General features: G+C 47.8%; 1 protein-coding gene across 1 annotated transcript in view; it reads right to left on the bottom strand.

Moving 5' to 3' along the window:
* Positions 1 to 14,720, bottom strand: part of B4GALNT3 (beta-1,4-N-acetyl-galactosaminyltransferase 3) — a 94,168-nt gene that overhangs the window by 9,261 nt on the left and 70,187 nt on the right. Inside the window, exons 4-14 of the mRNA XM_007070826.4 lie at positions 11,341 to 11,436; positions 10,876 to 10,966; positions 9,725 to 9,825; positions 9,284 to 9,351; positions 7,203 to 7,281; positions 6,687 to 6,753; positions 5,086 to 5,229; positions 4,553 to 4,662; positions 3,872 to 3,972; positions 2,176 to 2,255; positions 154 to 1,183 (exon numbers count right to left, since the gene is read on the bottom strand). Coding sequence (XP_007070888.2) covers positions 154 to 1,183; positions 2,176 to 2,255; positions 3,872 to 3,972; positions 4,553 to 4,662; positions 5,086 to 5,229; positions 6,687 to 6,753; positions 7,203 to 7,281; positions 9,284 to 9,351; positions 9,725 to 9,825; positions 10,876 to 10,966; positions 11,341 to 11,436 — 1,967 coding nt within the window. The remainder of the gene's footprint in view (positions 1 to 153; positions 1,184 to 2,175; positions 2,256 to 3,871; positions 3,973 to 4,552; positions 4,663 to 5,085; positions 5,230 to 6,686; positions 6,754 to 7,202; positions 7,282 to 9,283; positions 9,352 to 9,724; positions 9,826 to 10,875; positions 10,967 to 11,340; positions 11,437 to 14,720) is intronic.

The following is a 14,720-nucleotide window of genomic DNA, read 5'->3' on the forward strand; positions in this document are numbered from 1 at the left end:
CTTCACAGTTCATTTCCTAGGGCTGTATTTTCCACCTCTGGAGTTTGCTCTCTAACTTCTACTGGTTCCTTACACTGTCCTGTGGTTCCTATGCAGCGTGGTATGGAGACCCATAGGAGAGGACCACAGGATGCGAGAGACATTTTGCCTTACCCTTTGCTTCTCTGGTTGAGTTTTTTCAGAAAGACACGTGTGACCTCCAGGGCCTCCCTCTCTTTCAACAGCAGGTTCCCCGATGTGTTGCACTTCAGGTCGATCCAGTCTGTCCGCAGCATGTGGAAGTCCAAGTTGCTCGCGCTGAAGGTCTGCTCCCAGTTCACTACCTGGTCAAATTGTGGCATGTACTCAAATTCCTCCTCCTCCCCCTCTGCTTCCCCTTCCACCTCTTCCTTCTTCTCCTCCACTGCCAGCTCAGCAGGCTCAGGCTGAGACTCCACTTGCCCCCTTTCCACATCCACCTCAATGCCATCAGCTGCCTTCTGCTCAGCAATGTATGACTCCACCTGGTTTAGCCACTGTGCCTGGTAAAGGGTCTGCTTGCTGAGGCTGGCAGCACTCACGGCCCTACTACTTATTTTGCCAGAGACTGGACTTTGTCTCCTTGCTTCCATGTTGCCTGCTGGCTGGTCCCTGGTGCTGGTTGCATTGAGGTCTGTCTGAAGAGGCCCCATCTCCCTTGGAATCCTGTCAGTGGAGACCCTGGAATTGCTGGGTATATGTTCCCAGGGCTCGTGAGGTCTGGTGCTAGAAGGAAGGTCCTGGCCTCCCACTCTCCTCTTGGGCAGTGACTTCCCATGGATGCCCCTAACATGATGAGGAGGGTTTCTGGAACTGTCTTTGACCTTGATTTTTAGATGGGGCCTCCTCCTTGATAGGTTTCTTTCTAGGCCAGTTTGATCGATGCTCTGGTTGGCTGAAGTCCTGTGAGCTGGCTTGATGAGGGGCCTTTGTGCTCCTCTCTTCTGTAGCACCTGTCCCACCTTACCATCCATGAGCAAGAGGAGCTTCCGATGCCCCGGGAGGGAATAGTCATTGTAAATGACATCATAGCCTGCTTTCATGGTGGGGTTTGCCTCGACTCCCACCAGCTCTGCTCTCCACTTGCTGGGATTCCTTGGGGGATTGGTGCTCTCTGCATACTCATCCGTGTACTGAAACTCATCAGGATTCCCTTCCTCAGAGCCTGCAACATCGATCCTAGTTACATCTCTCATACCCGCTGCACTGCCCCCGCTGCCCTGACCCACACCCAAAAGGAGAAGGGAGTTAACTCATCTGCTCATCCCCCTTTATGCATCCACCCCTGAGGAAGCTGCCTTTGCTTGTTCTCATTCACTGTCGTGGTCTGGATGGTGAGTATTCCCTCTTCCAATGCCCTGGGGGTGCTCTGGGAGGGGAAGTGGCGCTAATTCTTGTACTAGTCGCCTTGGCATGCGTCTCTGGCATGTGTAGACTTTCCCCTCTCACCCAGCTATGGCCCTCTTTCACATGTGGACAAGGGTGGCCAAGTATGCACATTTGGCACTTCTCTCAGGCCAGGCTGCAGCTCAGCTGGAATCTTATGTATGAAGTTGTGGGCAGGAAACGCAGTTCCTACTGAAGCCATTAGAGCCCACTGTGGTGCCTGACATCAGGTGCCCATCCAGCATGGAGCCTGCCCTGAGGAAGAGGCAGAGTGACAGCAGGGATCAAGGGGAACACTGAATGAAGAGCACTGAGATTGTGGAGGGGACTGAATGTTGAAACTGGGTAGGTTATAAGGTGGGGGAGGGGACTGAGGTTTAGGGAGCAGAGGGGGCAGAGAATAGGGCAGGGTCTGAAAAGCGCATGGGGAGGCTGCCCCAGCTTGAGCTCCCAGTGATACCTTTAACCAGCAATAAATCCACATTTTTTTAAAGATGAAGTTTAAGGCTTTATGCAAAATTATCAGTAAATAGGCAAGTCATATAATAAAATAATTTGCATGATTTGTCACATGTGCAGCTTCACAAAACTTAGCAGGTCTGGTGGCCCTGCCCTCTGCTCCTGGCCACAGCTCTCTGGCACACAAGGCCATGCTTTTCACTGCACATGAAGTCAGCTGCATCTTCCATCCATTCCAGGGAAAGGGAGAGAGAAAAAAAAAAAATTCGATAGACAGGGGAGTCCTCCTGTCTCTCGCATTAGGGTCTCTACCTGGCTGCTCGGTTTTCTTCCCAGACTCCAGATTTCTCCTCTCTGGATGGTCGATTTTCATATACTTATAGAATCCAAACCTTCAGGAGTAAGGAGGCAATGTAAGCACAGCTGGAGTGTTTCTCTGCTGGAAGTATCACACCATGATAAGTGCCATCTTACCGTCCCTTAAATCCATTCAAAATACTGCTGCAAAGACCATGTCTCATCACTCTGACTTTCCCAACCCCATTCTTGGCATCCCCTGGTCCCCTCTTTTCCTCTGCATCAAACACAAACTACTTGTCTTCATGCTTATACTAATCTCTAATACAGTTTTGAGTCATCAACCCCTCCTTCATTGTCCATCATTTCAATGTCCCCTCAAACACCTTCCTTCTTTCTCCCATACTGCCTCAAATGAATGGTAAGAGCTCTCATTCATATGGAGAAGCAGGTGCTGGGTGGTTACCTTACTGCCCCTCAAAGACAAACCCTGCAGGGGAAAGAGAAGCCTTCATTGATTCCATTTGCAAGGTCCAAAGGGACCATTGTGATCATCTAGTCCAGTGGTTCTCAACATATTTACCATTGTGGGCCACATATGCAGCTGTCTGTGTTTTATGTGGATCGCATCAATACAATATATATATTACCTGTATGGCCCTGAGGATGTCACATGGGCCACAGCTGTGTGCTGATTGGGCTGCAAGCGGCCTTGCGGGTTGAGAACCACTGAAGACTGACCTCCTGTATAGCTCAGGCCATAGAACTTCCCCAAAAGGATTCCTAGAGCTGATCTTTTAGAAAAACATCCACTCTTGATTTAAAAATCGTGAGTGATGGAGAATCCACCATGACACTTGCTAAATTGTTCCAATGGTTAATTACTCTCACTGTTAAAAATGTAAGCCTTATTTCCTAGCTTCAACTTCCAGCCATTGTGATTGTGTTATACCGTTCTCTGCTAGATTGAAGAGCCCATTACTAAATATTTATTCCCCGTGTACATACTTAACATACTATAATCAAGTCATCCCTTAGCTTAACAAAGAGAAGGTTAAATAGATTGAGCTCTTCGAGTCTATCAGTATGAAAGGCATGTTTTCTAATCCTTTAATCATTCTCATGACTCTTCTCTGAACCTTCTCCACTTTATCAACAACCTTTTTGAAAGGTTGTTGATAAATTGAAAGGAAACCTTTCAATCTGTTTAATGTGTGCCATGTTAATTTTATATCATTCTAGTTTTTTAATCAAAATGTCATGCAATACTGAGTTAAATGCCTTACAGAAAGTCTGTATATCAATACTATTACCTTTATGAATCAAATTTTCAATCTCATCAAAATGTGGGATCGGTTAGTTTGACAGGATGTATTTTCCATAAACCCATGTTGATTTCCATTCATTACATTACCCTCTGGGGGGCAGTTTTCTTTTAGGAGTTAAAAACGTTTTCATTTTAAAAAAGTACATCAGCTATCTGCAGGATTTAAGCTCCAAGCTGGCACCCTCAATTCCCATTAACTTGAGTGGAGACTCTGGGTGTTTAATAAGAGAATTCTACAAATTTGCACATAAAGTTCTATCTCAGTCCAAACCCTAGTACTTCTCTGCTCCCCCTCCAGTGGTTAAATCCTAGTGTCTCTGCTACATGCCAAGGCAGTTGCCTCACCAACCAGTCCTGGACTGTGACTCGCGAGGATTGTTTTACCTCTCCAAGTAATAGTGGCTCTCCTGGTAGAAGCATTTGTTGTCTGTCTCCATGTGGCTCAAGCGGCTGTAATCATTTGGGTAAACAAAGGACAAATGAACCTGGGAAAGAGACAAAAAACCCATGCACAAAAAAGTATTGTATAGATGGGCATGAGCCTCAGTGTTCAAATCCCGATGTGAGCTGTCAGAGCACGCAGATCTGGGGTTGGCCCATTACAGAAATCCAATCTGTCCTAGGGATTTTTGGATCTAGAGTTTTGATTTGGGCCCTGTATAAAAACAGGGGTGAGTTGCACAGTTCAGAAATTCATCCAAACTTTTGCAGCATTTGGCACTGTCTGGCGCTAAGGTTTGGGTTTGAGCCTAGTTCTGCTTATTGTATGGCTTCAGAACTGATTCTAGGGGATATGTTTTTCAAACCCCCCATTTGCATCTTGCTGTGTGTATCCAGCTGAGTAACAGCTCCGGTTGAATAAGGAAATAGGGAAGCAGACGCTGGATTGTTCTATAGACAATGGAAGCAACACCCAAACAATCAACAGGTATCGGCTCTTGGGCTGCTCCACACATCATGAAAAGAACACCCTCCCCACAAGCAGGCATTAGTCCCGGAATGTACACTTTTTCCCACGGTAGGGGTGAGCAGGGCAAACATTTCTCTTTAAGGAATGAGACTTACGAACTGGAGTCCCTGATAGCGCTGCAGTGGGAATCCATTCACTAGGTAACTGGGTTTGTAAGGGCAGTCTGGTAGAGTCCTGCGCAGGTGTGACTTACTAATCAAAGGCACTGAGAGGCAGACACACATACACACACACACAAAGAGAATAGTTACGTGAGCAATGCATCAAACCTCCTGAGGTCCCTTCCAACCCTGATACTCTATGAAACCAAATCCACCCTAAACTGACGCAACAGGACAGCCATCACTGTGGCCATTCCCTATTAACATGTACGAATTTGCCACCACAGTGATGTCAGCTGCATTAAACATGCCATCCCACTGGGGTCATCCCACTACACTAACCTCTTACATTTATAATTTATCCTTCATATGCTCTCTCTTGGGTGTCCTGAAATGACAGGGCAGAGTGTAGAGCAGCTATTTCCTTATCTCAGTTTGGGGGAACAGCTTATGAAAAACAACTTTACTCAGTTGCCCCAGTTCATGTGATGTGATGAGCTGCAACTGTCTGTTTGATGGTGTTTTACCTTTATAAATAGTGTCTCGAGGGTCGGGCTTCAGCATGTCAGCTGGGTGTACCATGTTGCCCAGATTGGCTGTAGATGGGCTTGCATGGCTCGCCAATGTCTGTGGGATATGACCAACCTCATCCATCTTGAAGAGAGTCTCATCTAGAAACCAGAGACAGAATGAGAGAGGGAGGAAGGAACAATCCTTCATTTCATCCACTGCTAGTATTGTTCCACTCTTTGGGGGCTCCTCCAGCATTCACTCTCCAAACTTTAGTCCTTCTAAAGTTTGGCATCTCATCCCCAGAAATGATTAAATTATTATTTATATTACGGTAGTGTCCAAAAACCCCCAGTCAGGGTCAGCTCCTCATTGTGACAAGGACTGTATGGACACTTCCCTGGAAAGCTCAAAATCTAGAAAACACCAGAGCAGATGAAGGGTGGGGATGGGGAAATCACACTCAAGCAATGAATGTAGCAACAATTCACACCACCCTGATAATTTCCTGATTTGTTATTTGAAAAGGGGGTAGTGGCAGGGAGAAGGGGAATGGGGGAATTAGTAAGAAGCAGGGAGCAAGGAAAGGAAGGGGACTGTCACAACTCATCATCTGCCTAGTCATTGTCACCTGGCAGGTTCTGAAGACATCAGAGCAGAGGTGGTTTTCAAAGAGGGATTTGAAGAAAGAGAAGGTAGTGGCCGTACGGATTATATCAGGGAGTTTCCCCTATGCATAAAGCATGGCCTGGGAGAAAGCCCAGGGGTGTTTGAGAGTGAAGCGGACACTAATGATTGGTAAAGGTTGGGAACACTGGCAGAATGAAGGTGGGGTTGATACTAGAGACACTAGGTAGGGCCAGGCTAAACTGTGAAGGGCCATAAATGTAAAGACAAAAAACTTGTATCTGATGTTATGGAGAAAGGAGAGCAGATGGAGGGACTTAAAGGGGGAGGGTGACAGGGTCAGTGGAACAAGCCAGGAAGATTTCAGCAGCAGCATTTTGAATGGACTTGAGGGGTCAAAGCTGTAGTTGCATCCTCAGATATCTTCGGTGGCTTCCCTTTCATTCAGCATCCAGCCCAAGAACTTCCGTCTAGCCTTAAAAAAAATCCTTCACAGATCCAGCCCCCTCATCTTGCTGTCCTCATTCCTGCCCATCCGCCAGCACATTCTCTTGGCTCTCATACTCCAGGCTCCCTTCTGCTCCCCTCGGTCCCTGCATGGCAGGCAGTAGATCTTCCGCCTGTACCTACCAACACCATCTGGAACAGTTTCTCTCTTCCTTGCAGACTCCCTCACGCTCTTCAGAGTCCATCTCTTCTCCCTTGCAGTGGACTCCAAATCTCTCTAAACAACATCGAGATCCCATTCCATAAACCCTCCAATTTTCCCAGGCTTAATAATGTGCCCCCAAACTTGGCCAGAGCGCATCTTCTGACCTGTACTCTGTTAAACCTCCAGCTGCTCCGTGTAACATGCTGTGTACACGGCACATTATTTCCATGTGCCTGGATAGGCTGGAATCATCTGTGAAGCAACTGTGATGCTTTGGAATGAACAATGAGATACATAGACACATCTGTGAGGCATCAGGCCTGTGGAGGAGACACTTACTTGCGAAAAGGGAGAGGAACTGGGAGTCTATGACTGTGAACTTAGTTTCTGGGTCACTCAGTCTCCACTGGAATAGAAAAAGAGATTAGTATGAAGTGTTTATTGAATTATTCCATCCAGCAGGAAAGGAAGAGAGCGCATCTGTCCATAACCCTATGGGACCTCTGAGAAGCCACCTTCCCCAAATCAGTACAGAACATCTAACAGGGAAGGGACGGGAATGGGAGCAAGTCTAAAATTCACCAGGACTCAGTCTAATGGCAGGAAAGGGAAAGGATGGAGAGTGGGGGAAAGATGGAAGAGGTCAGGGACTGAGTGGGGCTGTCCCAGGCAGAATGAGATAAGGGCCAGGATGGAAATAGGGCTGTCCTTCACTGAACAGTGTCAAGTCTCAGGATGGGAACAGGGATGTCCCAGGCAAAATGGGGAATTGGGAGGGGAGTGAAGTTGTCACCTAATCTCACTCTCAAACTCCACCAGTGTACACGCGGAACCTGGCTGTACAGCCGCACTTACTGCCACTTCCACATGGTCTGTTCCTCTGTCATCCTGTTTGTGAAGCACCTCAAAGTAGTACCTGCCTGAAGCTGATAATCTGTGAAAGAGAGAAACTCATGTCTGCCGTTGGGAACGTTCAGTGGCATTTGCTTGCTTCATTGCTCTCACACAGGGACTGTGGAGCAACCATACCACACCTTGGGTTGCAACCTACCCTGCTCTCAAACTAAGCAAGGTTGGGCTTGGTCATTTGTGGGATCTGAGACCTCCAGAGGAATCCCAGATGCTGCAGGCAGGGGGCGCTAATGATTCTGTATGTGGCACTCTTCCCTGGGAGAACATACTCAACCAGTGCTCCCAGCCAGTACTCGCCACCCCCTCAAAGGCTGCAAGGTGAGCCTCCACCTCCAGCTAATGATTCTGGATACCGGAATTTTAGTCCCCCTGTTGGGTTTCTTGGCCTTTAGGAAACCTGGCCAGTTGCTAGGTGGAACACTCTGGGCAATGTTGTATACAATCTCTCTTTTTTTTTTTCTAGAGGAGATAGTTGGATTCTTCTATTTTTGTGTTTGTTTCTTTAGGAGAAACTGCCTTCTTCTCTCCTCAACATCACAGTTCCCCAAGGAATTCTGGTAGGCAACCACCAGGGGGAACACTGTCACCATTCTAATGTACTCTGGATGCATCTGATAGGGATATATAATCTGGCACTTTCCCCACTTTTAGGTCTCTTTCCCAATATTGCCACCGTAAAACATTAAAAAATCATAACATTAAAAATATATGTAATTTTTATTTCCCTACTGTTTTCTGAGCCCTTAGGATACATGGATTCACTCAAATCACATTTTCAAGCTTTTCTCCACAATCATCAAGGCTAGAAACTTACTTTTTTCTTAAGGAAAGTTAGGTATCTCATGTGGTCACTTAACTCAAGAAACTGAGGTTATCAGTAAAATATCAAATACCGCAGAACTTGCAATAACATTGCAAGAACTGACAACACTGTTTTCTCCCATGGTGGATTCTATGCAATTTGTCATCTGCCGGTGCTATGGATACCCAGAGCAAAGAGATCCTTGGGCACATCATGGGTTTACCAGACCTGGAATTATTGGCCTTGGCCTTTTGACAGGCCATCATAAGCCCCTTGATCTCCCAGCACTTTGGCTCAGTGTGGTAGATTCCCGTCTCAGCCTGTGTAGAGCTTTGCATTTCAGTTCTTGCTTCCAAAGCAGGGAGCCTTACAACAAAATTCCACAAATGCCTTAGAGTTAGCCTCTGGCCAGCTAGTGGCACACTCAGACAATGCACTCAGTGGGCACTGTAGAAGTTCTATACCGGAGATGATTGAAGTTGCTTGCGTTGGAAGTCACAAGTGACTAGGAACCAGGACACTGAGCAGTCTTATATATAATGGTCAATGGCTTCTAGCCAGAGAACAGAGAATAAATAGATGGCAAGATAGGCCACTGGATGTGGAACCTGGGGGATTGTCGGAAGGCCCGGGAGGACCAGCAGCCCTCCGCTATTGTGCCATGGCACTAACTTGAATTCACACTAGAGAAAGGGAGGGAAGGAGGCTCATTCAAAGTCTGCCTTATACCCCAACCATGCCATGTGTAATGCCACCAGCAACACATGACTGGGGGTTGTGTCTGGACAGGAAGCAAGTTAATGGGAGCAGTCAAGCAATAACTTCAATTCAATTGCTCGTGAAGACAAGCCCTTACAGATAAGAATGAATCAAATCACTGGATCCCAGCTCTGCATCCACACTCTGCTAGTAGGAAATTAAAGAAAGAAAAAAGGCTCTTTTTGACAAAAAAAAAATAAAAAATAAAAATCAGTTTTGAAACCCCCCCATGTGACTAAGCTGACCAATCAGAACTGGTAGTGGTGGAGAAACAAATAGAAAACAGTAAATGAAAACCAAAACCGGTAAATGAAAAACTGAAGATGGTAAATGAAAACCTTTGTAATTAGAGACACCAATAAAGCCAAACCGCAGGAAGTGGGGAAGTTTGGGACTAAATCAAACATGTGTAGATAGTGCTCTGAGCACCGAGGAGTTGCAGCAACCATTCCTGATCACTTACCTCACAGGCCTTGATTGCTGGCTCTGGAATTTCCCAAATTCCCCTGGCGCTGTCCACTCCTTACCCGTCTGTGAAAGACAGAAAATGCCCAGGTTACAATGCACTTCTTCACCCAGGCTCCCTGGTTACTGTCCAGCTGTGGGGTTTGAGCCCATTCTCTTGGGAAATCTGACCATGAGCTCCAGTAGCTGGAAACAGAGCCAGGTCTGTTGATTACAGCCCAGGACTCCAGCAGCTCGGGAATAAGCCAAGCTGTCCCAGATATGCCATGTGGTGAAAATCCTCCATTTGCTGGGGCCTCCCACAGTTTGATCAGGAGGACAGCTTGACTAATCCAGCCACCCTTTCTTCCTCCTGAAATACAACGTAAGCCACGAGGATTTTCATCCCCCCAAAAGTATTAGAAACTTGACTAAAACAGCCATGCAGCATGCACTGTACCTTGCCTACACTGGCCAGCAGCTGGAGACCAGAGGTCTTTTCATCTGGACTCAACCAGAACTCAGCATTGTCATCTGCAGCAATAGCAAACTCAAAGTCCCCTGCCGAGAGATTTCTGGGATTAAGTGGTGCTCTCTATTAACAGGATCTATACACAGACAGAAAAAAAGCTTCCCCTCCTAGAGAGGGGTAGCCTGATCCCCTCTGACACAGCACTTTCCCTCTGCCCAACTACCCCTTCCCCTTTCTCGTTCAGAATTGTAAAACACGGCTGATGCTTTCAAATCTCATCTTCCTGTTGCAACAAAATGCAGATTGTCTTCTTGCGCTGTCGATAGTGCAACTGGTTAATTCCCCCTGCTGCGCAGTTTCGCTGAAATCTAACCGAGGGGGAAGCTGAGAAGTCCACACAGATTCTCTTCAGCTCCTTACTAAGGGGGAAAGAGTGTGTGCTTGTATCTGGGAATGTGCCCAAGGAAGCATGGAGACAGGCACATATGTGTGGGCTTAAGGGTATGTGAGGCTTTGGAGTGCTGACCAGGATATATGGGTGGGGGAGTTCATAGGGGCTCAAGGGTGGTGTGCGCAGGTGCACATGGGTGCGGGTGGGTGCTTACGAGGAGGCTGTACTTAGAAGCATGTGGATAGGTGGATAGGGATGGGGTGGGTGGAAGGGGCATGGGTTGTGTGGATGCAGATAGGGACACGGGGGGTGTGTGTGTGCACGCATTTGCCCGTGAGGGTAGATGTGTCTGCACATGCAGGAGAATGTGGGCATGCGTACATGTGTGTGCAAATGCTGGTAGGTGGTGTGCATATGCATGTGTGGACAGCTATGTGGTCATGGGAAGCGTGCGTGTGTGTATGTGAATAGATGTGGTGTATGCAGGAGTGTGTCGTTTGCTTGCTCAGAAATTACATATCTGTTTTCTTCTGTGTTCTCCCTGCTCACCCCACAGTGAAGAGTGGGCACATATTATCCATGCCAACCAGACTCTGTTGGAGTCAGAGCTGGACAGTATCCCTGGCTCCTGGCTGGAGAGCCATCAAGCTAGGATTGCCTGCATGAGAGCATTTCTGTTTGGTCTCAAGCAGAGGAAGAGAGGGCTGGGGCAGCATGACAACCCTGATCTGCCATTGCACCTCCTCACCGTCAGTGAAAGGATGCAGATAACCGAAGAGACGGAGCCCATAGTTTGTCCATTTTGGTGACACTGCCAGTTTCTTCAGTGTGGTTCGTGTCTAAAGGTGAAAGAAAGAAAGAACAAAAGTAACGAAATGGGATGGGATTGGGAGGTATCGGTATCGGAGGGGAGGGGACTGACAAAAGGAATGGGAGAGAAGGTGAGAGGAGGGGCCGATGACGGGAATAGGATGGAGGGAAGGGCAGGTGGAACTGGGGGGGATGGGAACAGCAGGAAAGGGTGCGTTATGGGCAAGGGAGGAGAAAAAGGAAATGAAGGGCCCAGGAGCAATGCCAGCAAGATGGGAGAAAGAGTGAAAGGTAGGCTGGGAGGGGAGGGGAGAGGAAAGGAAAGAAGAGGAAAGGAGGGGCAGTCTGGAGTAAAGATGCTGAGTTGTGCAGGGATGGGGATAGGGAGTTGGCGTACACTCACATGGGGGTACAGTGGGAAGTGGAGGTTCCTTCTGAGCTGCTCAATGGAGCTGCCACACCAGTCCTCAAACACATGGAGATTGACTTGACCCTGGAACTGCAGGAACATAGAAGCACAAGGAGAGATTCCAATTAATGGTTGCATCCTTCCTGGCTCCCCATAACTCTGCAGCAGAGCATGTCATTTGAGTACCCTGTGCCTATCATGGGAGAGGGAGGTTGACACTTGCCATTACTGTGGGAGTCTGTCTTAAGGCAGCTGGCCATTTAAGGGGTGATGGATCCAGCTCCTCCCTTGTGATCAACCAGCTGTCTCACAGCTGAGTCTGTGGGGCCAGCAGACAGGAAACCTGAAGAGCACTTGGTCCTTCTGGAGGCCAGCAATTGCTCAAGTGAATAGGTGACCTGGGAACAGCTATCCATGTTGGACTGAGAAACCACATTAGATATTTTGCCCAAGTTTTTATTTAACCAGTACATTGCATCCTGAGGCAAGGGCCTGAATCAGAGTCCAGTGTGGCATCAGTCTTTCCTGGGCTGGTGTGAGAGCGCATCAGCTTACAGTCACTGAAGAAAGAAGGCATGTGGATTGGCCCCTAAAGCTGAGACAAAATTGAGGCAGTTACAGAAAAGTCAGGGGCAAAAAAATGATACAGTTGGTGAGGTTTCTCTGGTGGACCCTCCTTCCTTCACCTTTCTTTGAAAGCAGCAGGAGGCCCAAATACCAGCAACAGGAGCGACTTCTGAAACAACTAGAGAAATAGGTTCCTAGAAGTCTTGCTGGTCCCGGCAAAGGTAGCATAGGCAGCCTGGCCGTGGGTTAGTAATGCTGGGGTCAGAAGATAAATGTGAATGGGAAGCCAAAGCTGTCGGCTGGGAGGAGTCAACTTGGCTGGCCAGGGTGGTACCAATTCTGAAGGGAGAGACCAGGCAGTGTCCCGAGCCTTGAGCAATAAGAAGTCTGGCTCATATCCAGAGGTAAAAGCTGCCATTTTAGACAAATTGGGACCAACTCCAGAGGCATAATGTCACCAGTTCTGCGTTGAACTGTTTCCACTGGGAGCACACCTGAACGTAGCAGCACAACAATTGCAGGACCTCCCTACCTGTTGGTTGTGTCCAGAGATGAGTTCCATTGACAGAATCATGAACCTGGTGTGCTTGCAACAATTTTTGCAAGTCCTGTGCGACCGGGCTTCTGAGTCAGGAGCTGACTCAACAGCCTGTCACTCAAATCCCCACCATGAACTGGGATCTAAGTGGAAGACCAATTAACAAGCAGGGCCACAGCTAAAGAGCTAATGAAAGGGAGAAGCAATCTCTGCAGCCGGGAGCTGATCAATAGAGAGGAAAGAAGCCCCGGGAAGGGGAGGTGCAGAGCCTGAAGGAAGGCAGAGCTGGTTGCTGCTAGTGCTGCTCCCTATTCCCCTCGAAGAGAGGAGCTGACTGGGACTTGTATGTATTTAAATAGTACTCCAGGCGGTGGCCTGACAGAACACTATAATAAACAGTGTGGTGGTGAAGGTGGCCTGAGCATGGTTTGTATCTAAGGCAAGAGAGATTCCCAGGGGACCCTGTAACATCCTGCCTGTGGGAACTCAAAGCTGGGCAAGGTGTTTCTGACCATCATCCACGGGTGAGGCAGTGAACAGAGGGTGGAGATGAAGTGATACCTGTCAGCTCTGTGTTCTTGGGGAACCAGGGCACAGTATCCAGCCTGTCTGACTCATGAAAGACACAACCCCACCAGCCTCTGCTTAAATCAAAACCCATCAGAAAAAAAACTTGCAGAGAGCAATGAAGGGCGGATGGGAGACACACCTAGACCCCTCCTGACAAGGGTGACAAGATTAAGACATCTCCATTAGCATACAGAATGGAAAACAGAGACAACTCTCCTAGCCTCATCTGCATGAAAGATGGGACAGGGAGACATCTCAATTTACACACAGAATGGAGAACAGAGAACCGCACTGAACTCTGGGACTAGAAAAGCAGGGAAGCGCGGCATCATGGGGGATCTCTGCTCCAGATGTTAATGAACCTATGCCTGCACACACCCAGCTCAGCAATTATCAGACCAATTCTCGTAATAAATCCTTGATTGATATCCAAAATGCTGAAGCAGTCTAGCTGTATTGTGAGCTCCCTGGAAGAAAACAGCACCCATAGCCAAGAGTGATCAGCTCCTATTGTCTAGCCTAAAGAAAACTCTTGAGTCATCTGTTTACCCATAAACAAATCTAGTGTTCTCCCTTGAACCATTGTATTTTCTCTACAAAAATCCCTACTCACCCTCCAGTCAGTGTTCTAATGCATGGATCCAAACTCTGCATTAGTTGCACTGGGACTCCATGTCCTGACTGATCGTACTAGGGGTTCTGTCTGTCTCCAGCACTCAGGACCTTGAGCTACGACCATCACCTGGGAACCCCGAACAGTTCAAGCCTTATGGAGTGGGTGGGATCCCTCTCTCTCTCGCTCTCTGTTTTCTTTTCTACCTCAGGTATTAACCTTAAAAAATGTAACGGTTATGTTTGCTTAGCCCTCCTTGTGTAGTTATCACTATTATTCAATAAATAACTTTTATGGTTAAGCTGGTTGCTTCTCTCTCGCTCTCTGAACTTTACTCTTTTGTGTTTTTAGCTTCCTCATTTACTCTGCAGCAATGCTTCTTTTACCTAAGCTAAAGATCCCTGTAGCGCCCAAAAATACTGTGGGGTTTGCTCATCAAGTGGGTTACTACCAGTACAATTGTGACGTGAAAGTGGGGATAGGGACGTGTTAAACCTATGGCATATAAGACGGGGGCAGCTGAAAGTGCTGCTTGACCCAGCCTATTGAGACCAGGGGCACATAAGGGTGACAGCTTGAACGTGCTGCTTGACCCAGCCCATTGTATACAGGGGCATATAAGGGGATCAGCTTGAGAGTGCTGATTGACCTGGTTTGCTCAGACTTGCTCTGTTAGTGTGTGTGCACGTGCGCGTGTTCACCTGGTTCTAGGGCTGGAGAAACCCAGTCCTGGGGAACCTGGGTCCTGCAGGATTGCTCCATTGGGAGGGAACTTGCAGAAGGAAGGAGTAGAGCTCCATATGAACACACAAGTGACATAAGCAGTATATTAATAGAATTACAGAACATGCCCCCCCCAACTAAGAGTAACCCTTATAAATGAGCATACCCCAAAGTAACGGGCACATCTGGTAACAGAAGGGAGCTGAGCAGCATGCCAGACCAAGAGTGTCCCACTTGGGAAGGCAAGAAGAGGTGATGCCTTGACCTGGGGAGACCTCTGAAGGGGAGAATGTTCTTGTTAACTCTAGCCATAGGGTTCTGGATGAGCGACCAGCCTCCAATCATTCCCACAACCTGGGGTAC

This window comes from Chelonia mydas, chromosome 1 (assembly GCF_015237465.2).
Source record: "Chelonia mydas isolate rCheMyd1 chromosome 1, rCheMyd1.pri.v2, whole genome shotgun sequence".
Classification (NCBI taxonomy): Eukaryota; Metazoa; Chordata; order Testudines; family Cheloniidae; genus Chelonia; species Chelonia mydas.